The 23951-nt window shown below is 41.0% G+C and overlaps 1 protein-coding gene across 1 annotated transcript in view; it reads left to right on the top strand.

Moving 5' to 3' along the window:
• Positions 1–299: 299 nt before the first annotated feature.
• The window catches only part of DDHD1 (DDHD domain containing 1), a gene marked incomplete at its 5' end in the record, with an annotated part of 51703 nt that continues 28051 nt past the window's right edge, over positions 300–23951 (top strand). The window contains 3 exons of the mRNA XM_009697790.1: positions 300–473; positions 15374–15502; positions 17270–17417. Of these exons, the coding sequence (XP_009696092.1) occupies positions 300–473; positions 15374–15502; positions 17270–17417 (451 nt within the window). The remainder of the gene's footprint in view (positions 474–15373; positions 15503–17269; positions 17418–23951) is intronic.

Genomic DNA, 23951 nt, shown 5'->3' with positions numbered 1-23951 from the left:
TTAATATATTTTACAAAATCTGCATCTTTCTGTCCACCTTTCACATCCTCACACACACTGTGAAAATTTGGCCTTGTTATCTCATGTGTTTGCGAACTAACACTATCGCTACTCGTTTCAGTCCTGTGGGAAAAGGTGGTCGTTTTTCTCGAGGCATTTGTGGTTACCTTGTTAGGGATCCCAGCAGCAGGAGTGTAACTTTTTCATCAAAACACCAAAGAGAATTCCCTTTCATTCTTACCGTCTGTCAGTTTGTGATTTGTTGCATTAAAAAAAAGAAATCTCTTGTTTGATTTTAGAAACGGAAAAGATCCCTGTAATGCGTGGACAGTGGTTTATTGATGGTACATGGCAACCTCTAGAAGAGGAGGAAAGCAACTTAATAGAACAGGAGCATCTCAACCGTTTCAAAGGCCAGCAGCTGCAAGAGAGCTTTGATATGGAAGTATCAAAACCTGTTGACGGGAAGGAGGGTAAGATTGTTAATATCGCTATTTTTATAGTAAGTTCTCTGGGCTGTTGGGGTCCGGGTTTCTTAAGTAAGAAGGTGATCTGTAATGGTTTTCCATCCTACATAGTGGGGAACATTGTTATAGGCATCAGTTTGCTCTCCCATATTTCAGTGCATCTTGATGTTATAGGATTTCCTGCACATTTGATGAGCACTGTAAAAATTATGTTCATGGATAAACTTCTTGTTCCCATTTTGCTTCACGTTTCATATCTTTTAATTGTGTTTGAAATCTCACTTCCAACTGAAATCTGTTGATGGGACAAGAAGAGTCAGTGCCCAAATGCGAACTGGCTATCAGCTCTCTGGCCAGCATTCCTAATTCTGCCCTAAAGGGAGTATCAGTTTTACAGATCACATTTCATTTTCCATTCTTGTTCAGTCTGTGAATTTATTAGAGTAGTTTCCAGCTATAGTAAATCTTGGGCATTCATTCTTTTATGGAAGTCCTTACATTTTAATGACCAGGCTGAGGACATTCAGTTAATGTTCCTGGGAATCTCAGTCAAATGCATTTACCATTTTTAACAACAGCCTTCTGAAATTACTGGTCTATTATTTAATGTACACAGTTGAATTGGTTGCTCAGGGTAAGTATAGCACAGTGAAAGTTCAGTGTTTTTTGGCTTTCACACTTCACTTCTGTTTGTTGCTTGTCACTTGGTGAACAATCTACAAACCAGGAGCTTCAAGTACAGAGGCCTCCTCGTGTATTTAGGTGGGGTTTCGGTTATTGCTGTTATTCTTTGTAAAGCAACTTTATTTTTAAACTCTTTAAACTACAACTTTGTACAAAGCAGTCCCAGAGTGTAGGAGTGGCTGCGATTTGGCCATGAGTGTGGAGGAGTTCTTAGGTGTGAACTACATGACCACACAAGTAAAAGCTTACTAATTAATTGGAAGCAAGGCTGCTTCTGTGACTACTGTAAGGAAAACCAGAATATCATTTGTTGGCTTAGGGAGATTTTTCAACAGTACAGAGAGTAGTTAAGTTTCTAACTGCCCTCAGAGCTAGCGAGGACTCTCTGAGTATTTTTTTTCTATTTGTACCACTTTAAAAGATCTTTTCCTCTGGCCAAACCTACAATACAATCTTCTGCTTTAACAGCTCTGTCAAGCAGGTGCATAAAACAGTGTGAGCCCTGAGCCACAGCACTGTGCCAGTACAACCGTCCTTTTGAAAGGCACTTTTACCTGTATTTCTGTGTGCTTGTACTGATTTATCGTTCCAGTGTCCTGGCACAAAGCTCAGCTTTGTGATTACAGCTGCACCTCCGCTGTGAGTGCAGTGCTCTTTGTGGTAGGGTAGTAGGCTTTGACATGGACAGCACATCTTTATGGCTGCTGGGTGCTTCCAGCCTTTGGTAGCTTAACTCCTAATGGAAGGAAGGAAGGAAGGATGGATGGATGGATGGATGGCTTCAGTTGTACTTGGATTCTTTTTGTTGAGTAAGGAAGAGAGTTCAGGTTTTTTTAGAAAAAGTCTGGTCTGTGGAGCAGAAATTTTCAGATTTGAGGTTGGGAGAGATTGGGGAGAGTGATGAGAAAAAGATAATCCCTGATATTTATGAAAACAGAAAAGATCAAAAAAAGAAACTCCACATTCGGGCATCAGTGTCTTTTATAAAACTAAAGTTAAAAAAAAAAAAAGGCAAAACCAAAAAAACCCACCCGAGCTATGTATGCAGTCACTTCAAAATGGAATATGTGTCAAGTGATCAATAACTTTCAACAGATTATTTTTTTTTATAGTAGTAGTAGTAGGAGAGTTGCAGGAAAATTATAGCTAACAATAAGTGTGGTTTTGTGATTATAATATGCCTCTGAATACACCTCTGATCACCTGGCATCCATGATTGCCATCTGCACGTGGCACTGGGAGAAGCTTTACAACTTGCATTATTGCTGGTGAAGTAAACATAACTGGTTGGAGAAGTGCTGTATTCAGTTTATAAATCTCTGAAATGCTACGATTTGTTGTAATTGCATCCTGTATGAAACATATTTTGTTCCCATCAAGGTTTACAGGTAGCTGTTATTTAAGACTAGTGAAAGTTAGAAGAGATCTGTAAAAGTCACTGGGAAGTGAAGTGACTATTCGCAATGCTATGATAAAGCATTGTAAATGATGAAAAACTAGCCATCTCATCTAATTCCTCAGCAAAATTAATACAATCTGCTGTGACAGTCTCTTAGTACTTAGACATAATTACTTTCTTATATGAACATGCCAGTTTGCATCATGAATAACAAAAAACTAGCTCTTCAACAAGCACCTTGTGGATATGCAGTAGCCAAACCTGTCGACTCTTGATTTGAGCCCAGCCATGCTCCCAACGGCGATAGGAGGCTGAAAAGTCAGGAGCAGGTTCCACTTTGCTGCTCCTGTTCTGGATAATTTTCTCTTATTCAGCCTGCTAACTTAGGGCAACATATGATATCCTGGAACTTCGTATCCAAGACTCAGCTGACAATTTGTTTGCAATTTAATCATATTTATTTATTTCCTTTATTGTCCTCTGAAATCTTTTAGTGAAGGAAATGGAGTTGCTAGCGAGTTTACTAGTTGTTTAGCACCCTCAGCCTGCCCAGTGCATGGATGCTGATGGAATCACAGGGCAAGTGGTGGTGCTTCCCATCTGCGTGTGGAGGCATCCGTACGGATGAGTCCATCTTTGCAGGACACTGACAGTGAGCCCTGTGAAGGGTAGCTGCTCAGCATGCAGTGCCCGTCTTCTTTCCCCATATCTTTACTTTTGGGATACGCGTTAGGACAATATACTTACACCTAGAAAAATGATTTCCCACTCCAGTAATTTGATTTATTAATTCTGCTCCTGGATTATAGCAGGTTAACAAGGAAATAACTAAGCTTCATCCAGGGCTTTTGTTGGTGATAGGATGTTGATGAATAAATGCCCCGTTATTAAACTCTTAATCCAAGCGAACCTTCTCCCAAAAGTGCAAAATGTTTCAGAATAGGGGTCTCCAACCTGAGACCTATAAGTAACATAAAGCCGGTGCTACCTTCCAGTGGTGTTTGGGAGCACATGAAGCTGTAAATGCTGAAGGTAACAGAAAGCGTATGACGGTGTTCAGGTGAATAATTTCTCAAGTTCTATTTTCATGGGCAGCCTGGAGATCACTGCTTCAGCGGGAGATCCCTCTGCTGAACAAACTGTAATGATATTTTGATTTTCATCCTTACAAAATATTTGATTTCACACCTTGCAAAATGAACTGTGTTTATGGTACCTGATGTCGCTGACTCCTCTTGGTGTCTGATCCTCCTCAGTGATCTGCTGAGCTGTATTTGTTGCAGAGTGCGGGTAAATTATTTGTTGCAGAATGCAGAAATGAGGCACTTTATGTCTTAGGACTGTCCAAACAAGTTCATGTGACCTTTAGATTTGCCATATCCAGTTGACCTGAATTTGTCTTCAAGAAGTTTATGTCCCGCAGGAGTTCACAGACGTGGTTCCCAGGTACCATAGCTCTATCTGCTGCCTCTAAAAATCAGTCAAATTTCTGAGATTTCTGGAGGGATACTTGGTCCTGAATGTGTTGGCATCTGTAAGAGTTGTAAAAGGCCAGCTACCCTGACCGGCGATCTCTGAAATGCAGCATGCAGAGGAGGTGTTGGCATGTGAGCTTCCCCCCAAGACCACCACAGACCAGGCAGGATGTGTGCGTGTCGGGGAGGGATGCTGAGGGCACAAACCTTTCTCTTCATCCACTCTGCAAGGAGCTCTGTATCCCGAGGTGCCTAAAAGCAGGCCAGAGGAAAGCTGCTGAGGTCCTGGTGCAAGCAAATGCTGCAAGGGCATCACCCGTCTCCTCCATAGCTTGACCACACTCTGTTTCACATCTCATCACCCCGGAGTCTGCTTTGATCCTGGCCAAATTCCACATAAAATTTTCAATTTAAATGGTTCATTTTATTGTTGATAGATACAGGAAAGGACGTTGCTGTTCTGTCTTTTAAGACAGAGTAACCGATACAGCTACAGGAGGAAACCACACGTAGGATGAAGAATTAGGGCTTTGGCTGCATTTCGACTGCTTTGTTGTTAAACGGAATGTCTGCAGCCTGCGTTTGAGTTAATGCTAATCACACAAATTTACACAAATGCAAATCTGCATATTGGTAGATTCAGGAAGGCATCTTCTGGCTTGTCATTATGTAAAGTAATTTTACATAATTTTTCTGAGCAAAATGAGACTCATCGCATTGTGATTTTATAGTTGTATTGAGGAGTAGAGCTTGGTGTTTGCCACTCAAGTCTGTGCTAAGAACAGTCAACTCTGATGACACCTTAAACCCCTAAATGAGATGCGGCACTGCTGTAACTGTATGTGTGGGCTTCCAGGTCTGATTTGTTGTTCTACCACTCTGTTGATAGGTAGACAATATTGGGGGGTTTGGGGCCCTCAAATTCATTAGTCCAGTACTTTGGGTTTTTTTTCATCCAGATAACACTAGGCTTTTTTGTATATTGGCTTTGCTTGTCCTTTTTAAGAACAATTCATTCTTCAAATTTAACGTACATAAATTAATATCGACGCAAGAGATAAGGTGATGTTTTGATCTAAATTCTTTGGTTCAAAATTTAAATATTTGATACAAACTTCAAATGCAGAAATATCTGGGGTGTTTATTTGGTCACACTGAGAATGGGTTATATCTCTCTGCCTTTGTGCAGAAATACCGACCTTTCTTGTATTGCATATACCCAGTGATTACACTTAAATATATTACTACTGTAAAATAATTCTGTAAATATTTCTGAGAAAAACCTGGGTTATAACACTTGTTCTGTGAACCAATATTTCAGCTGAAACCATTTTGAAGGGAATGCAAAAAGTGTATCATAATACCTTTTTAGCAATCAATAGGCTTAAAACTTACAGAACAACATAAGATTTAGAAACTGCTTTTTATGCATACTTTGGCAGGCAGTGAGTTCAGGACCTATCTAAAGTAGTCCACTCCACCAAAGGAGGAGCGTTCTCAAGAGATTTCAGTAATATCAAGGCCATTGTATGATAAAACAAGACCATGAACTCAAATCATAGCAGATGCTTATGGGTTCTCAGACTGGATATTTTACTAATGATAATTAACCATAATAAAGGCAGTGATGTTCAGACCAAGAGCTTCTTGATGGAGGGTCAAAGTCGCTGCTTCAGTGTTCATTTTTTCTCTCTTGCTCTGTGGCCAGAGCCCACATATCCCTTGCTGTGAGTTCCCGGAGCACAGAGGAGCTGTTAGCAGGCAGGCGCCCACCGCTTCAGGTGCAGGGAGGTGGTCAAGGATGGACGAGCAGCTTTTCTCACACAGTCCGACTTTCAGCTGGAGGTTCAATCTGTGGGACCCCCAGCTGCCTGGTACATGGTAAAACTGCCATCTCTTGCCTTTTGTATAGCGGCGATGATGCCAAGCGGGAGAGCGGGAACAGCAAACCCTCGGCGTGCTCCTGGGGAGACAGAACCAGGTGATAATTCCCACTGCTCTAGGCTAGCATGAGGGCTTGTTCTGGTTCTTCCATTCAAGACCTGTTCAAAGGGTGTCCCTGGTATAAATAGTATCCTCTAACATCCTTAACATTTGCTATCTCTGCCTTAAGAATACTTGGTTAGCTGTTAGAATCATAATTACAGTTGAGTACCTATCATCTTTTTCAGGTATATTAATTTAATTAGGATGAAGTGAAGCTGAAAGCTTAAAATATGTGATAGTAAGATAGAAATAGACAGTTCATTGTATTTGCACAGAGGGATGCTCAAAATTCAACTGGGAATCGCCTGATTCAAACTTGAAATTGGATCTGACTTTAAAGTTGATCTTGTTCTGTGTAGAGGATTGGAGCAGACGAACCCCAGCAGTCCCTTTGACAGAAATTATTCTGTGATCAAGTCTATGACTCTGTGACAGATGGTAAGAAAAAATCCTGTGAGTCAGAATCAGAATTAATTTTTTCGATGCATGACTTTGAAACGGCCTAAGTTTGTTGTTTTTTCTTATGGAATTTCAGCATGTGGTTAGATGCCACAAAAACTATAAAAGTTGCATTTGGAATAGTTGATTTGTTTTGACTTACATTTCAAATAATATTTTCTCTCTTCGTAAAAAGTTTATATAGATTTTTCTTGCAGCTGGCCAAGTTAACCTTTAGATGGGGAAGTCATATTCATAGAATCAGAGAGTCGTGCAGATGAGGAGGGATCTCTGGAGATGGTCCAGTCCGACCTCCCTGCGCAAAGCCACGCAGACAATGAGAGCAGGTTGCTCAAGATGTTTCCAGTGGGGTTTTGAATATCTCCAACAATGGAGACTCCACAACCTCTCTGGGCAGTCTGTTCCAGTGTTTTACCATCCTCATCATGAAAAACATTTTGTCTTACACTTCTCTTGAATTTCCTGTGGATATTCTTCTTGAGTGTTGTATTGCCACAGCCAGTAAAATACTCTACAGACTAAATTATTCCATCCAGTCCCAAGGGCAGTAGCTATGAGCCTAATTTTCCTCTCCTCTAGAAAACTGGTTTGCAGCAGTAACATACTTCACTTGCATCTGTATTAAGGCATCTGCTGACAGAGCTGTTGGCTGAGGGTGTGAAGAGGCATGATCCTGGACCAGTATAACTGTGGCTGTCGAAGCCCTTGACGCAAACATGGAGTATCGCTCACTTGTACTGGCAAAAGTTACTGGATCCTGGAGTGTTAACTACTCCTGGTGTTTGTAAGGGAAAATGACATTCAGTTGCGTTTCTCTCCACTCTCAAGCAAGCTAACTGAATTCAGGTAATTGCAGTTTAATGACTTTGTGGATTGAGAAGCCAGGGTGGAGCCTCTTGATTTCTCATTGGATTTAAATGAACTCTCTTGACTATATCAGGTTTTTGAGGCTAAAACATTTTGAAATTAAGCCTATTTGTATGAGTGAGGGCCCACAGTGGAGTTACACAGAAGACGTAGATTTGTAGGACCTCGTTTTCAGCCTTGCCGAGGAACCCCCAAGGAAGCGTAAGAGGTATCCACCATAACCGAGTTAACAGTGAATGCACGTCTCCTGTTGTGTAAGTGCCAAGAGCAGCTTCTTTCTGCTCAAATAACTTTACCTGCTACTTACCAGCAGCTTTCACTTACCTGAAAGTATTTCTACCATAATCACACAGCACCGATATGTAAGTCCCTGAAAAAGAATCTTTTGGATTTTTCTGCAATGTGTCAATATTCTCACGAGGAGCGAAATAACACAATTGAAAGTCTAACAGAAGTTACGGACTTGCCTTACCATCAAGGGGAAGCTCAGCGGCAAAGCGTGGATGCTGTTGCATTTCACCGTGGAAGGCAGCTTCTTGAGGACTTACAGAACAGGGTAACATAGGCTATTTTGTCCAATCTGACTTTTAATGAATCTCTTACTGTCTTTGAGGAAAATAACAGAGCTGTGCTTAAAACTGAGTTGGGTTTTTTCCAAACGTTTAGTGTATGCTTAAGAAGGGTTACTGTGTTCTACCCTATACCAAGTAGAGTGATGATGCTTTTGTACATGTAAATGCAGAGGCTCTCGGTGAATCTGATAAAGCTGTGTCCCAGCTATCTTTTAGTAATGCCTTTAGCTTCATTGTGATGTCATAACTGTTTATGAAGAGTGAAGAAATTGAATTTGGCTAATGTGACCTTACACTTTTGCTACAAACCCAGTTTTTTAAGTGTATATACTTTTTCAGAAAATGTGCCAACTTTTTTTTTTCTAAAAATGGTAATACTAATGAAAAAAATGACACCCCTTTTAAAAATTTTACTTTGAAGCTCAGTGTTTTTACTTTTAGTTCTCTACTACCTCCCTCCCTTCTCCCTCCCTTCTTTGTTCAAATGGAGAGGATATAAGGAGAAATCAGATGCTGCATGTCTTAAGCGAAAGCATTCCCAAGGTACAGTAATTTGTAGATTTCTTTTTTGTAGTACTCCTGGCTTAGGAAGCTTTAAATTCTAGTTTGCTTGTGTCAGTTAATTGTGTTAGATTTACATGCTTCAATTTCTTGAGCTGTATTCATGCCATTTCCTTCAAAAGGGAAGGAAAAAGCATCATAAATCTTAGAAGAAAAGTAGAAGTGTCATGAATCTTAGAGGAAAGTAGATGCTAACACTATCATGCAGTAATCCTTATTATATGATTGTTTGTGACTGTGATGAAAACTGTAAATGTTTGTTTTGTACACTCTTTATATGTGGTTGGCTTTTTCAATAAACTAAACCCAACATTTTTAGAATGACAACAGGTATAAGATAAATTATGTCAGAGAAGGAATGGAGGGCGTATACTAGATAATGTTTTGTTTGCCCCTTTTGGGGGGATAATGCATGCATTTTTAATTTTATGTTGTAAATTATTTTTACTGCAGCTTTTATACGAGTACTGGAATGAAATCAGACTTTGGACATACGATATAAAAAAGGGGAAGCTGTATAGAATACACGATAAAGGCTGCTGTGTTGCAGAAAACAACTTTGAACTTTGCAGCAGCTGACATTGGGCAAATTTGTTTCGGAAAGTGGGAGTAGATCTTACAGGAGCCGTTAATGATTGCAGAAGGCTCAAAAGTACTTGTCACTGGTCTTTCTCCGCTGCCATTAAAGCCAGTAGTGGTTAAACCTTTACTGACTTCAGTGGTTGTGGAACTAGACTTCTGAAACTGCACCCTCCATTTAAAATGTAAATGCACAGGGTAGGTTTAGAGTTATTCTTGTCATACCATATATTCTTTTAGCTTCTGGGGATATTGTAAAGTATGAGAATTTATTTTGACAAGCATAAATGTTTGCCTTTTGACTTCCTTTAATTATATTTTTCTATAATTGGGTCCAAATGAAAAATCCCTGAAATCAAAATGTTTAATAGTAAACTTCTTCCTACCTCTTCTCAGACATGGAGCTCAAGTCTGTGAAAGGTGAATAAATGTAACTACTGGCTTGAGGAGTAAGAAAGGATTTCTGCCTTTTATTTTGTGATTGTAATTTTGAAATGATTTTCAGTATTTTTTTTCCTAAAATCATGTTGAGTTGTGGTAATGAATGTGCTTGAATTAAAAAATTAAAAGTAGGTGCTTTTATAACAAATAGTGACACTGATGAATTGAGAGGTGGTGAAGTGCAATATAAAAATGACAGCAATGTGAAGCAGCCCTTTTTAATTAAGAGCAATAGCCTTTTTAATGACTTTGCGTTTGTTTTTTAAATAAATAAGAAAAGATTTTAACATCTACAGCTGTACCTCGGGTTTACGTACCAGAACTTCAGAGTTGTTTAAAAAAAACAATAGCGGCCAAATTATGCTCTCAGCTACCTGTATGATGTGGCAGGCTTTTATGCAGAAACTGCTGCCTACTGATTGCAAGACAGATTAATTTAAAAATCCCTAAAAAAAAAGAAGACAGAAAAGGTTTTCAGACAGCATGTATCCTTTCTCTAGTCTTTGGCCTGACTGGAATGACAGTGCCTTTGTGTCGGAGATGGAGGCAATATCAGCTCTTAGCACTTCAGAGATGCTTTCCTCTCGATTGATTTTGACTCGAGCATAGTCAGACTCTGGTAGAAGAGAATCATCCCGTGCTTTGGCCTTGGCAGGTGGATGAAAGTATCAAGTAAAAAAACAGGTGCTTACCTTAAAAGGTATTTCGTTTTAAACTGTTGGCCCCATGAAATGGCATGTTCAAGTGCCTGTCTGTCCGCACTTGATGCAGGAGGTGTTGAGCTCCCCGAGCACTCGGGCTGGGAGGATGTTTGCACCAACAGCGCACACGCAGTGTGCACATCCCCAGCTTCTCCGCCGGTTTTGTCCTATAAGCGTAAAAAATAGCGCAGGCTTTCAGCTCCTCAGTTACTCTCCAGTTATTTTGACTCGGGATGAGTTTCTGCAGTGTCATTGAGATCACGTTCTTCAAGGCTTTAGGAATATGTATTCTGTATTTTATGTTTACCTCTTTGTTTTTCATACTTAGTCTTTTTAGAGAGATTTTTCCCTCTGTGTTCATCTATCTTTGTGAAACTGGACTTTTAGGTGAGAGTAACTGTTGATTTCTTCAGCTGAAAGAAGTCCTTTCTTGATCCCCCTCACTTCCCCTACGCTTCGCTCCTTGTTTTTGCATGGCTCGCTCGCTCCTGTCTAGCGTCAGGCTGTCTACCATCTATAGTGGGTTGTCTTGTCCATGTACGCATACTCTAGGTGTGTGTCTTGGTTGGTATTCCTGAAAAATGTTTTATTTCTAGTTTCTGGCTAAAAAGGAAACCAAAATTTGGTCTCATTTCCATGGGCTTGGCCCTCAATCCCAAACTAGAAAACTAAGCAGTGTGCAGAATACGTAGGGTTTTCTGCAGCTGGGGAGGATGCACCTGCGGAGATGCCTACTAAGAAACCTGTGCATGTTGTTGGTGTCACAGAAGTAGTTCATATGAAAACAAAGCTGTGAGAAGTCTGGTCTGGAGGGAGATTCCTGTCCCATAGTTTTACAGGAGACTCTTCATCTTCTGTGCCTGATGTTTAGAGATGCCGTAGGCACAGTCAGATCTGAGTGAAACTTGTCAACATCCTAGCCTGGGGCCTTGGAGAGAATCCGCAAACATGGAAAGCGTGCTTCTGAAGGACCCAGAAGGCAGAGGAATGAACACGAAGAGTGTTCCCCTGTGCCCATACCCACTGCCTAATCCGAATTCTGCGACTTGGCTTCCTCAGCCACACTACGACGTGCCTTGGTGACTTCCTGACACTCTGTGACATCTCTCCGTATGAAAAGCTCCTGCGTTGTCAATCTGACCACCTCTGCAGCATGGAAGAGGTTTATAGGACAGTCACTGTTTGTTTGTTCTGCAGAGAGAATATAAATCATGTTATCTCACCATCTTCAGGAAAACATAACTTTCTCTTCCTTGTGTTCATTTTCAAAACAGCAATGGCAGCCTGCGTTATCCCATACCTGGAAAGCACAGTTTGCATATTTTGATTTATTTTTTTAGGATGCTTCTTTTCAGACTGCTGTCAAATCCTCTGCAAAGGCACTTTTTTGTTCCTTCCCTCACTATTAACACACCCTGGGACTGTCAGCAGCAGAAGCTTGTTTTGGTTGGGCTCTTGAGAGTCTTGAGAATGTCATCACAGCCCTCAGTGCAGTGTTGCCCTCATGAAGAGGTACCTTATTGCATGGGGGTTTTTTTCACCTAAAGAGTATCTCCTGTGCGTAGTGACAGAGAACCACTGTCTCTGCCTAGCTATGCATGCACACATCGCTTGTGGATCGTTTCTCATAGAATCACAGAATGGTTTGGTTGGAAGGGACCTTAAAGACCACCTCGTTCCAACCCCCCTGCCATGGGCAGGGACCCCTTCAACTCCATCAGGTTGCTCAGAGCCCCATCCAACCTGGCCTTGAACACTTCCAGGGATGGGGCAGCCACAGCTTCTCTGGGCAACCTGTGCCACTGCCTCACCACCCTCACCGGGAAGAATTTCTTCCTGATATCTCATCTAAATCTTCCCTCTTCCAGTTGAAAGCCATTGCCCCTTGTCCTATCACTCCCTGTCCTTGTAAAAAGTCCCTGTAAATTTATCCCTGTGACTGATCTCAGCTAGGCAACTCTTCTCTCAGTTGGGTTTCTGCCATCCACATCTGCACGGGTGTACCATTTTTCTCTCCCCAGACATTGTCATCACTGGGACAGATTCATATGTAAGGACAGAGAAAGCACAACAGTAGTCATCAAGTTGGGGGTCACTCCTATTTTGAAGGGATATTCTTGCACACCAAGAGAACCTGGAGCTCAGGGTGATAGATTTTCCCCTATTGGGGATTTCTGTTCCACTGGTGGACATCACATCCAGGATCTGAGGATGAACAGACTTCTCAATGTTTATATACATTAAAAAAGGGGAGACAAAATCTCAGCCCACCTCATTAAGAGAGCGGGTTGGTTTGTGGAATGGGTGCATTGATCCTCAGACAGACTTTTTAAACAGTGCATCCCATGGGATTTCCAAACAGAGTGCCAAGGTAGAGCACCCAGCTTAGTTTGGTTTGACCCAGGTGACTCTTGTTAACTTTTAAAGGAATGTGTCTGCTCCTGGTTGGTAAGATAGACACCCTGGACGCGTTATCCAGACTTCTGCAAAATACTGCACTGGAGTGCATGGTGCCTTTGAAATGTTCTGCAGCCACTGTTTTCCAGTGATTAAGTCTCTCTGCTGCTGATTTGGACTTTGCTCTGGAGTATGCACGTGGACAGACACTCAAAAGCAAAGCAGTGAATGTGTTGGTAAACCAAATTTACTAAGAGTTGCAAACTAAAATGTAAATATGTGAATTAAAATTGCAAAACGCATCATCATACTGGCAAACTAGTAGATTCTCTGAAAAGCATTGTCCGTATGCTTGTTCTGGATCCTGCCACTTCCCTAAAAAGTCCTCTTATTTTGTGGTTGAAGGAAAACTGAGAAGCAAGAACAAACACATGCCTTTTTTTTTTTTTTTTTAATTCTGTGTGCTGAGTAGAAAGGAACGGTGCATAGTCCAAGTGCCGTAAAAATACATCTGAGCTTGAATGTAACGTGTATGTTAACACCACATCTCAGAGAGGTAAGTTACTCTGTTGTCAAGTGGCAAGGAAGTACGGTCCTACTGAAGGTTAGTGGTAGTTTCATGTGGTGCTTGCGTTAACAGTAGACCATATTTTTCAGGTTCCTTTTTGAAGGCATTACAAAATATGCAGAGAAATAGTGTTGGATATTTCATTTGCAATTCCTCGGTCCTTGCATGTCTTGTAGTTGATTTTGCTGTGTCCTTCAACATACGTGTTTTCGAAGAACACCATAAAAGTTAGGAATTTTTTCTTCCCAAGTGAAAATAATTTATGCAGGGTAGGGAAAACCTACTTCTTTCTGTATATTCTTTCCAATAGAGAGGCTGGACTTGATTCCAGAAAGAGTTTGAGGATCACTCCTCCCCAAAATGCTATTCTTCTGGTGGCAATAAGTGACTCGGCCACGGGCCTCTCCATCTCTTCCTCTGCATGCTTTGGACGTGGAGCACAACGCTCACCAACGGCATCAAGCTTCCAGCCCTCCTCTGGCAGCTTCCCCCGGAACATACTCCGAGAAGGATTTTACAGAATGTGATGGAACAGCTCTTAAAGACCTGCTAGGCAATGCGTAAAGAGCCTACATTGGTCATGGAACTGAGGATGGAGGAGATTGCAGAGACATCTGCAAGGAAGTCCCTTGCCTTTGCCAGTAGACTACGTGCCTGTCTCAGGACATGGCAGTCTCTGTTGCATTGTCTCCAAGTCTGAAAGAGGAAGTTTTGCTGGGAACTTCCTTTCCTTCTCCAGTTCTAAATCGAGATTTCTGGACACGTACCTGCAGGAACGTTTATGAAAACGTGTTCATTGAGTTCTCACTAGATCGCTTCTTGCTCTGGCCGGTCGTTACCCAAACTGACATTTCTGCTCTTCAAAGTCGGGCTTTCTTCCTTTCCTGTTCTTGCTCTGTCAGTGTAAAACAGCAATATAGTTCTAGTTATTTTTTTGTGAATCAGTTGTTTATTATAACGGAGGGGGTAATCCTTTTCTAGTCCCCTTGTTTCTTACAGACTCCATTTAATTTTTCATCAGACTATGTCAGGTCTATCTGCCTTGGCAAAGAAACAAAGAATACTACAGGAGAAAGGTCACAACGTCTAGCTGGTTTGTACTGTAACAGAGTTAAAATATGAAATTGTGATGGCTCAGGCATTCTCAGAATGTTTTTAGAAGAGTATAAAAAATTCATTTGAGTGGCTTCAAGTAGGGGACAGGTTAGGGCTCTGCTTGTTATGGAAAAAAAAAAACCCTAAACCCAAAACAACCCTTTGGGTGTTTTCCATGACTTTGGACTTTTTAGCAAGACCAACGGCAGTTAAATAACACTTTTTTTTGTCACAGGGCTATTGCTGTTGTCAGCTCTCCAAATGCATATCCCACATTAGATGAGACCTAAGCAGCAGATTTCCAGGCTTAGGTGAAATCCGAGTTACTAATAATACAGCTGTGGTACTGCTTTGCCGATGCGAGCTCCAAGCCTTCGATGAGAGACTCTGATTTGCATTACGACATGCCTCCTGTGCTTAATCCCGACAATCAGGCAGTGTGTCATGAGGTTGGTCCCAGAGCTCAGTCGGTTCCAAATCTGGAAAACACGGTAACTGCACAAAAAACAGTAGAGCTCTTAGTGGCTTTTGAAAGAGCTAGATTCTGTTCTGTGCCAGAAATTACTCATTCAGCGGCTTTCTCATTGCACTGCGTTTCCAGCTCCTAGATATTTCTGAAAGGCGAGAAATGCAATGGAGCCTTCGAGTAATGGAGCCTTGAAAACCTCTGTGTTACTGCCGAGTACAGCCAAAACCAGGGATCTCACTGTAGCGATACAGGAGAGAGGAGGGAAATTGCTCTTTTTCTAGTGATGAAAGTGCATAGGGCAGCCGCCTGGTCATCACACCAACCTGCAGTATTGCAGGATCCGTTGCCCTGCCCTCCTCTGTTTTTTGTTTTCAGCTAAGGGAATAGTTTGGAAACCTACCATCCCAAAATGAGGGTGGGAGGAGAATGATGTGAAACGTCCTCAGAGGTGGTCTCCAAACTGCTGCTTGTCCTGGTCAGATTAATCCTAAATGTAAAAACTTTTCAAGGTAAGAAGTAATATGGATTTAGGTATAATGGAGCTCTAGCTTTTAACCTGTATGTAAATTATCCTTCTCTCTCTTTTTGAAGAGGCTTTTTTTTTTTTTTTCCTCTTACCTATCTAAATTAAATGTTGTTCCTTTTTGCTGCAGCTATTCATAGTCTAAAGTTGAGTCGCAACCATGTGGACTGGCACAGTGTGGATGAAGTGTATCTTTACAGTGATGCAACAACATCTAAAATTGCAAGAACTGTTACACAAAAGTTGGGGTTTTCCAAAGGTAATATTTCTCAGAGATTGTAAAGAATATTGTAAATGCCCGTATTTTAAGTTTGTTACTTCAATGCTAGAGGGACGTTTCAAGTTTGAAGTCTTAATATGTGACTAGCCCACTTTGGCCATTGCAGTTTTTACAGAAGAGTCTATTAGAGCCCTTAGGTTGTTGTACATAATTTTAACCAGATGTGAATAGGCTGTGACTTATTTTTATTACATATTTTAGTATTGTTTGGGATGCAGCAGTTGGCATTAAATCACAAGTATATGAAAATACTACAGTGGCAGAGGCTAGCGCCTACAATGCAAGAATTACAGTTCCCTTTGCAACCTTAACTTTACCGCCGTGTACTTGCATACTGTGATGCATTCCTTAAATACGCGATCATACCTTCCCCTCTCTCCACCTCTTGCCTTTTTTTTCCATTCGTTAAACAGAGAGGAGGGGTGAAGCATTTGGACAGAAATTGTTTCCAGTAGTAATCCAGGCTCTTTTAAGTTCAAAACTACCAGTCATAAAGCCAGCGAGGCTGGGATGGTTGGAAGAGAGGATAGTCTCTCCCAAGCAAAAGGCAGATTATTGCCAACCTAGAAAATTGGAACTTGTGCTCTCTGTCATTGTGCTCCTATGCACTGCTGGACAACCACAAAAACAAGAACATACACATTGGTTTTGTTCCTTGGTCTCTGAAGAGACAAGATCAGGTAATAGGTTTGGCTTTAATCTCTGTACCTCTGTCCTGTAATTAATGCTCTCTTACCCCACAGGGCTGCTGGGTGGATACTTAATTAATGTTTCCAAAAATTAATATAATTCAATGCTTCAGTTCTAGAGGAAATGAAATATTCTGTGTCCAGAACATGATTTGGATAGTGTGTAATAAATAATAAGTAAGATCTGTCCTAAACAATTTGAGGGAGAGAAATATCAAATAGAAGCCCATTTGGTAAATAAAACCTGTCCTATGTAAAAACTTCCCTTAGCCTTTTTGTAATGTTTTCCTCCTCTTTAAAAAACAAAACGAGTTGTTTGTTTCAATTCTTGCGGCGGGGAATGATGCTGCCTTCCTGTGTGCGGCCGTCTGAAGGGTTGCAAGGTTGTGGTCCTCTGTGTGGGTCAGTCCCTAGAGAGAGATGGAGACACGCTCTGCCAGTGGGTTTCTCAAGCCATCTGCACAGCCATGAGACAATACCCGTATTTGCCCTGGCTAATTTTTGGTTTGGCCACTGAACTGGAAAACAGGTCGAGAAAATTGAGGTTGAATCAGCTTGAAATAAAACTTAGGTTTTCCCCATCAAAATGAAAAATCGTAAAGCTTTTCAACCAGGTCTGAGAGCATGGCAACGCTTATCAGTTTTGGGACCAGATCATTTCCATGATCCTTCCTTATATCTCCACCTTACTCCCACAGCACAGAAGTTTAATGACTGAGACACACAGAAGAAGGGTATTGTGTTATAGAAGCGGATGCACAATTATACAACTGTTTTCTAAAAAGTTGGGGTTTAAAACATTTTTAAAATTAGTTATCTTTACAGTGGAAATGGTCTAGGAATACATTGACTGATACAATTAATGTCACCTAGTTGCTCAAATCTCTCAGAAGTTTAAAACTGCAGATATTTAAAAATACATGCTATTCCTTTATGTATAATCTTATTTTCAAAATACTTTACTGTGTTGCTCTGAGAAAAGTCAAGCTTCTGTCAACATATAAGACCGTTGCACTTCATAGAATGTAACTGATCTAGGATAATGTTTTTTCTACAGCTTCAAGTAGTGGGACAAGGCTACATAGAGGCTATGTAGAAGAAGCTACGTTAGAAGACAAGCCACCACAAACTAGTCACATTGTGTTTGTTGTGCATGGTATTGGGCAGAAAATGGACCAAGGAAGGATCATCAAAAATACAGCTATGTGAGTGCTTCGTAATATTTGCAGTACCAACTCTAGCCTGAACATAAGGCTGACGTTATAAATGACAGCAGACCCTTTGGTTTAAGCTGTATCTTTTCCTGTTTCCTTCTCCTCCTCTTCCCCTGACTCATTAGTCTTTATATTGTGGGTACATTACTTTCTATGTTAATTTGGATAGGTGGACTTAGAGCAGCTGGAAGCCAGGAGAGCAAAGATGTATTCTGTTTTCATGACCAACATTTGTGACTTTTAGTTGAGTTGAATTTCTAGCGCCTGTGGTCAGTGACTTTGCTGAGCGGGGAGAGATTTTTTTATTTGGTGAAAATCAAGGAGAATCTCCATTGTTCCTACTGGTTGTCAGAACAGTGGGCAAGTGAAGTGCATACTGGTAAGAGAGGGGAAACGGGGAGCTAGCGAGAATGTTGGCGTTCCTGACAGGACAGAGTTTCTTCATGCAGTTGGAAGCCGTTGGTGTGAGATTGCTCATGGAGTTCTGTGCACAGACACCAGCTGAAAAGTAAAATACGATTGAAAGTTTACTGGATCTTTTTACTGAATGTCTTTTGTGAAGACTGGTTTGCAGATGGCTTTTGATTTGACATCTGAGCTAACTCAGAAGGCCAATTAGGGAGCTGGTGGATGGGAAGAGAAACTCCTGAGCAATTGAGAATGCTGTACCTGAAAAGATTTTTGAGTATTGGAAGAAATTGTAAAGTCATGATTACAGCACTGGGGGGGACAAGGTGGTGTTAAGGAATGCTTCATTAGCAAAAAGAAGAGGCTAAGAAAGTGTTAATTGCAGCTGTGTATTGCGCAGATGGTTTAGTATGGGTGCCCCAAATAGTTCCACGTTCCATCAAAGTTGACGGAAATAGTGACATACCCAGTGACTCCTGTGAAAGTGTGCGTGGAGCTGGGATTGCTCATTTTGTGGTAAGAGCTTTGTGAACCTCCCTTTAAATCCAGAATGGCAACATAGGTCAGCACTTACGTGCCATCGCTGTGGTGTGTCCCATCGCATCTTGAGTTCGTTCAGCTCGTTGTTCCACTCTGATGTCCTCTGGTGTGGTAGAGTAGACCTCTTTCATTTCACTGCTGTCATTTGTCATCTCAAAGCAACAACCTGCTACTCCCTACTCCCCTTGTGCTGGCACTTCACTGCTCTTTTATTCGTGTTTAAGAGCAAGCAATCAAAACCAAAGAGAAAAGGATCCACAGCCCTTGATAAAAAGCTGAAGTCAGTCACCAAAATAAATGTAAAAACTTACATTTTTGTAGGATGCAATTACACTGGATATCCAAATACCCTAAATATAAGTTGCTGGTTTAACAGCGATGAGAAATAAAACTTCCACCTTCGAATCATTAAGGTTTTCTGCTTTTTCTTTTTCCCTACCCCATTTTTCATTGAACATACATACAGGGGTTGTATGGGTGGATTAACTGCAGCTCAGGACATAGTGCATAGGCGTTCATTCCATAGAAAATCCTGCTTTATTTGGCAGCCCATTATGTGAAATCTTTTATCTAAAAGGGAAACAAGACTCCTTGTGCTTCAGTAAATCTCACTCATATCCTCAAGAAATATCAGACAGTATTGCATAGCCTTTAAAAATGCTAATTATTGGAATAAATTGTGTATTCTGTACAAAAACTGCAAATGAAAGCATCATTTTAGATTGAAGTCTCTTTTTTTTTTTTTTAAATAACTTAAAACTTATCAGTGAGAAACATCCCATATGTTCTAGGAAGAGATTTTAGAAGAAACGTCTGCCAGGCCAGCACAATGGCAGCTCTCACAAGCCATACAAGCACTTTCTGTTAGCACCTTTATCCGTGATGTATGTGTGTATATTTTGGGGTTTTTTTTTTAGCATTCTTTTGCATTAGGGACACAGGGAGTCAAATGTTGCCTTTTAAAAAAATGATAAGATGGATAAGGAGAAATATTTTTTGACTGTTCACACTTTAAAGTGGAAGCTAAGGCGAAAAGACTTCAGTGTTTTTTTCCTTTTAAATACCCGTCCTTTAGTAGGAAACCTGTAGTTGCAGCCATGCTAAATCTGGAACTTAAGCCAGAGGTCTGCCCATCAGTGTCACCACTCCTTTCTTCCCTCATCAATAAGTGGGTACCACCAGCAGATGTAGAAGGCACTATCAGCCCTCAGAGCTCGTCATTGTCTTGGGCTGCTTGCAGCTTTGACGGACTTGGATGTCACTTGTCATATACGTGTGCTGGTGTGGGAACCTTGGGGTAGGTGGTCTGTCTGTCCCTTAGAAATAGGAAGTTGGTTTTGGTTTAGGCTCCAGGACAAGTGGCGGGACACATTCCTCTGCAGAGTGCCACCAGTCCTCTCTCTGGACTCTGGGACACGGATGGGGAGAGAACAGAGACGAGGCAGGTTAGGCAAGGCAAATTCCATGACACCTTGCATTTTTTTTGGTACGGTGCTTGGAGGGACTCTGGGATCTGCAGAAGGGTATACTTGTTCAGGTGCCTTCCCTTTCTGCTATCCACCAAAAAAAATCTCAGGTGCATTTTGTCTTTGCCACGTGCATTTATTGTTACTGCTTTTTGGCTTCATTCTACCTTGGGATAAAACTTTTCATAGAATCACAGAATCAGTTTGGTTGGAAGAGACCTCAGGGGTCATCGAGTCCAACCTTTACCCTAACACCACCCTGCCAACTAGACCACAGCACTAAGTGCCACATCCAGTCTTTTCTTAAACACCTCCAGGGATGGTGACCCCACCACCTCCCTGGGCAGCCCGTTCCAATGCCATTCCTTTTCTTTTCATTTCAACCTGCATGAGAGCAACACTTCAGTTCATAGCAAAAAACATAACCTCACTTGAACAAGTGGTCCTAAAAGAAATAAAAACCAAGAAAAGTGCAAAAATACAGCTGATAACCCAGACATGGAATACTCTGTCTGTAACCCAGGCCAGTGAGAGACCCTACCAGAGCTCATTTGATATGCTCTGTCCTCAGGTTACCCCCTCGAGAAGAAATTGGTGCAGCTCACGTCATGCATCTGCATCATTAGGCAGATCCTGTTGATTACAGAGGTGAAAACACAACTCTTCCAGGGTAATTTAAAATTATATGCTCTGATTTTCATTAAGGCATGGAGTTCAATCTAGTCATTAATGTGGTTAGACGCTATGGTTGCAGGGTGTCCTGTAAGTAGGTAAATGGAAAAGATGGATTTTATTGATGCTTGAATGAACAAGTCTTTGGTAGATGTGACATAATTTTGTTTCTTCACAGTGTAGTTAAACACATTTATTATCTAAATGTAGCATGGCAGCTGGTACAACAAGCTGCTCCTGTCCATGCTGATATTAACTGCAGAACTTGTCTGGGAAGAGACGATACCTCCCCTAGGCTGGAACAGGGATTGAGCTGACCTAACGTGAACAGAATAACGTGCTGTCAGCCGCTTCGGTAGCATAAAGAAGAAGATAGTATATTCTGTATTTCTGTGCGATATAAACCTGGATATTATGGCATAATGTACTTAATTGGAGGGTTTTTTATTTGCCATCAGGTGCAGTATTCAGGCATTGCTAGATTTCTGATAAGGTACAATGTTAACTTTAAAAAAATCATTTTGGAATATCCTTTTATTTTACTGTGCACACTTTCATATCATTATTTGGAATATTTTTTCACTGAAGCCTAATCTCTGATTTTGTTGAACTTGTGCTTCTAGACTGGGGAGGGAGAGGTATCCTTACAGATATTAAATAGAATTTAGAAATCTTACTATCCATGTTTCCAACCTCCTTTAAAAAAAAAAACTGTTGTTTTACCTGACCTAGGTGAAGGTCAGACCTTCAGGCTGACCCCCTAAATTTCATCAGTTCCTGGGCTTGAAAATTGAATGGAGTAACTGTTCTGTGTATGTCCATAGTAGCTGTAATGTTGTGACAGTTCTTGGCTGCTCTTACCCTAAAGCTTGTATCTGCTTCTGCCTGAATCTCCTGTTTTGATTTGAAAATTATATTTGCCTGTGCTGCTGCTCGTAGCACAAAAATTGCTGTCTGCACAAGCAACGTCATCTTGGCGTTTCATAATCGCCGATTACATTTTTATTGCAAGTCCCATTAGAAAGCATTTTAATTGTGGATTATCATTATAATAATTACTTCAGAATAGCTATTTCGGTGAATTTCCAGCGGTATGCAAGCCCTTACAGAGTGTAGAGCATCTCAGAGGCCTTTCAGTGCATCAAACATGCGCTGCTGGAATCTTAAATCAAGCTTTCCTGTATAATTTTTCCTATAATGTTTAGCTTTTCAGATATTGGGTAGTTTTGCGTATTTTCCATTTAAATGCTTGCGTTGCATTAAATACATATTACATGCTTGTTTTCCATTCTTCGGTGCTGGTAATAATTCTGAAATTAAGTATCCAAATTAAGTATCCAAATCCAATCCAAAAAATTGCCTTACAGGTTTCAACTTGAGCTTGTCTTGCAAGCTAAGTGAGAAGTTCAGCCCAAAAGGTAAAAGGTGATAGTCAGGACATTAAATACTTTTGTAAGAGCTTGTTTTGTGTACATTTATTAATTACCTCGCACATGACCGCATATTGGACGGAACCTGTAACGGGCTGTTTAGGACTTGGATGTATCTCTAGATCTGTTCTCGCTCCCATCCTGCCCCCAGCCCTCGTTTCTGCCCGGCGCTGCCCTTTCCCTGCCCACACCAACACGACTGTCTCTACGGTCCCGTTGTAAAGTGGATCACTGCAGTTGGTCTGAAAACACGGGAACCCCGTCTGGATTGAAAAGGCTGAAGCGTGAATCACAATCATGCTTACTTTGTTCGCATCCTAGAATTTCTTCCAAAGTCAAATGAGCCTGCATAGGTCCTAGAGCAGCGGTCTGAACGTGTCTGCCCTGAGAGCAGATGAATCCCTGAAGAACAGTGGCAGAAGATGACTTGTGCCTTGCAGTTGCTCTTTGAAATCCGCCTTGAGTAAGACTTGAGTTGGCATTTCTGCGATGTTGGAAAACAGCCTCCCTTTCATTTCCTCTGGCTTGAGCAGATCTCGATTTTTATTATTCATGCCCTCTACTCTCACTTCAGCTTACCAAATTGAGCTCCAGCCAGCCCTGAGTTTCCTCAATAACCCATGGTATTATTTCCTCAAAGAGGCAGTGAGTGCTGCCTTCCATTTGAGGGAACGCCAGAGTGGTGAAAGCAGTTGGGGAATGCTTTAGAGCATAATTTACCGGTTATGTGACCAAAATCCAGGAATGGATCCACCCGGTTTTGCAGGCAGTAGCAAGAGTTTAGGGGGGTTTTTTGCAGGGACATCTTGTTGCCCTATCTCTTAAATCAAGAGTTCAGAGTAAGAAGTTGGCTGGTGTAAAGATTTTTAAATTAAAGACCATTCCCTTTTTCTTGGCTATGGATCATCTGACTGAAGAGAGTCTGCAAAGATGACTTGGGAACAAAATGAGTAACATCTTCAAGCCTTCAGGCATTTTGCTGTGCAACCAGCTATCAAGGTCATTTTATAAAATTTCTGAAGTAGCTGAAGCTAACTTGGTTTGTAGCTCTCCAGTTTTTAATGTAGTGTTTGTGAATGCTACACAAGAGTAAAATTAGTAGCATGAGATTAAAAAAACCCACAGCAATAATCCTAAATATGTTAACATCTCTCTGGAATGTACTTGCTTAAGTCAGGATGTATACCTGTGAAAATATGGGTTTATTATTTATTATTTTAATCAGAGAAAGGCAGCCAAGCACGTTTTATTTATGGTGAGTCTCAAAGTATCTATTTTCAGGCTATTACTTCTTGCACGGAAAATAGCAATACGTCAAAATGCTTTCTAAGGTATGCGTTGCATCTGCGCCTGAGTGATTTTTTTTCATAGGAAAATCATAAATTGTAGTTGTTACCATGTGTTTCAACGTATAGTTTTAAGTAATTGTTGCTCTGGGGTCAATATTTCAACATCCCTTTGTATTGGAAAGGAGAAGGATTCTCTGCTTGTTTAGATTAGGTTTTATTACTTTAGTTGGTGTTAATTTAGCAAGTGAGCAGAGAGACTTGTCATCTAATAAAATAACTCAAAATATTTATTTTTTAAAAGCCAGAAAAAGGAAAAAAACCCCACCTTTATAGCAGAACAGATAAGCATGCGTATAGCAGGTATATGTGTTGGGTTTTGCATGTGAGTGTAGCCACATTGCTTGGCAATTACGCCACAATTTTCTTTAGAATTTATAATATCAAACTATTGATCAAAATCAGTGGGAGATGTTGTATAGTGTTATTCGCCGTAAATGAGATGGGTTGCGCTGGGAATTGTTCTGCTGGGGTGTTTTGATGCCTCCGTGATTCTTGTGATCAGGAGATCGGTGTGACGTTGCTGCTGTAAAATAACGAGAGAGAGGATAATTGCACCTCTGACAGTATTTGGCTAGTAACACTGAACCGGACTGCCTCAGAAAGTTTAGTGGAAGGCATGAAACTTAAATGTTTTAGTGGCCACATGGTTTGTAATCTGCA

This window comes from Cariama cristata, unplaced genomic scaffold, assembly GCF_000690535.1.
Source record: "Cariama cristata isolate BGI_N322 unplaced genomic scaffold, ASM69053v1 scaffold11893, whole genome shotgun sequence".
NCBI classification, from domain to species: Eukaryota; Metazoa; Chordata; class Aves; order Cariamiformes; family Cariamidae; genus Cariama; species Cariama cristata.
Note: the sequence above shows the minus strand (reverse complement) of the source record. Positions and strands in the feature narration are given on the sequence as shown.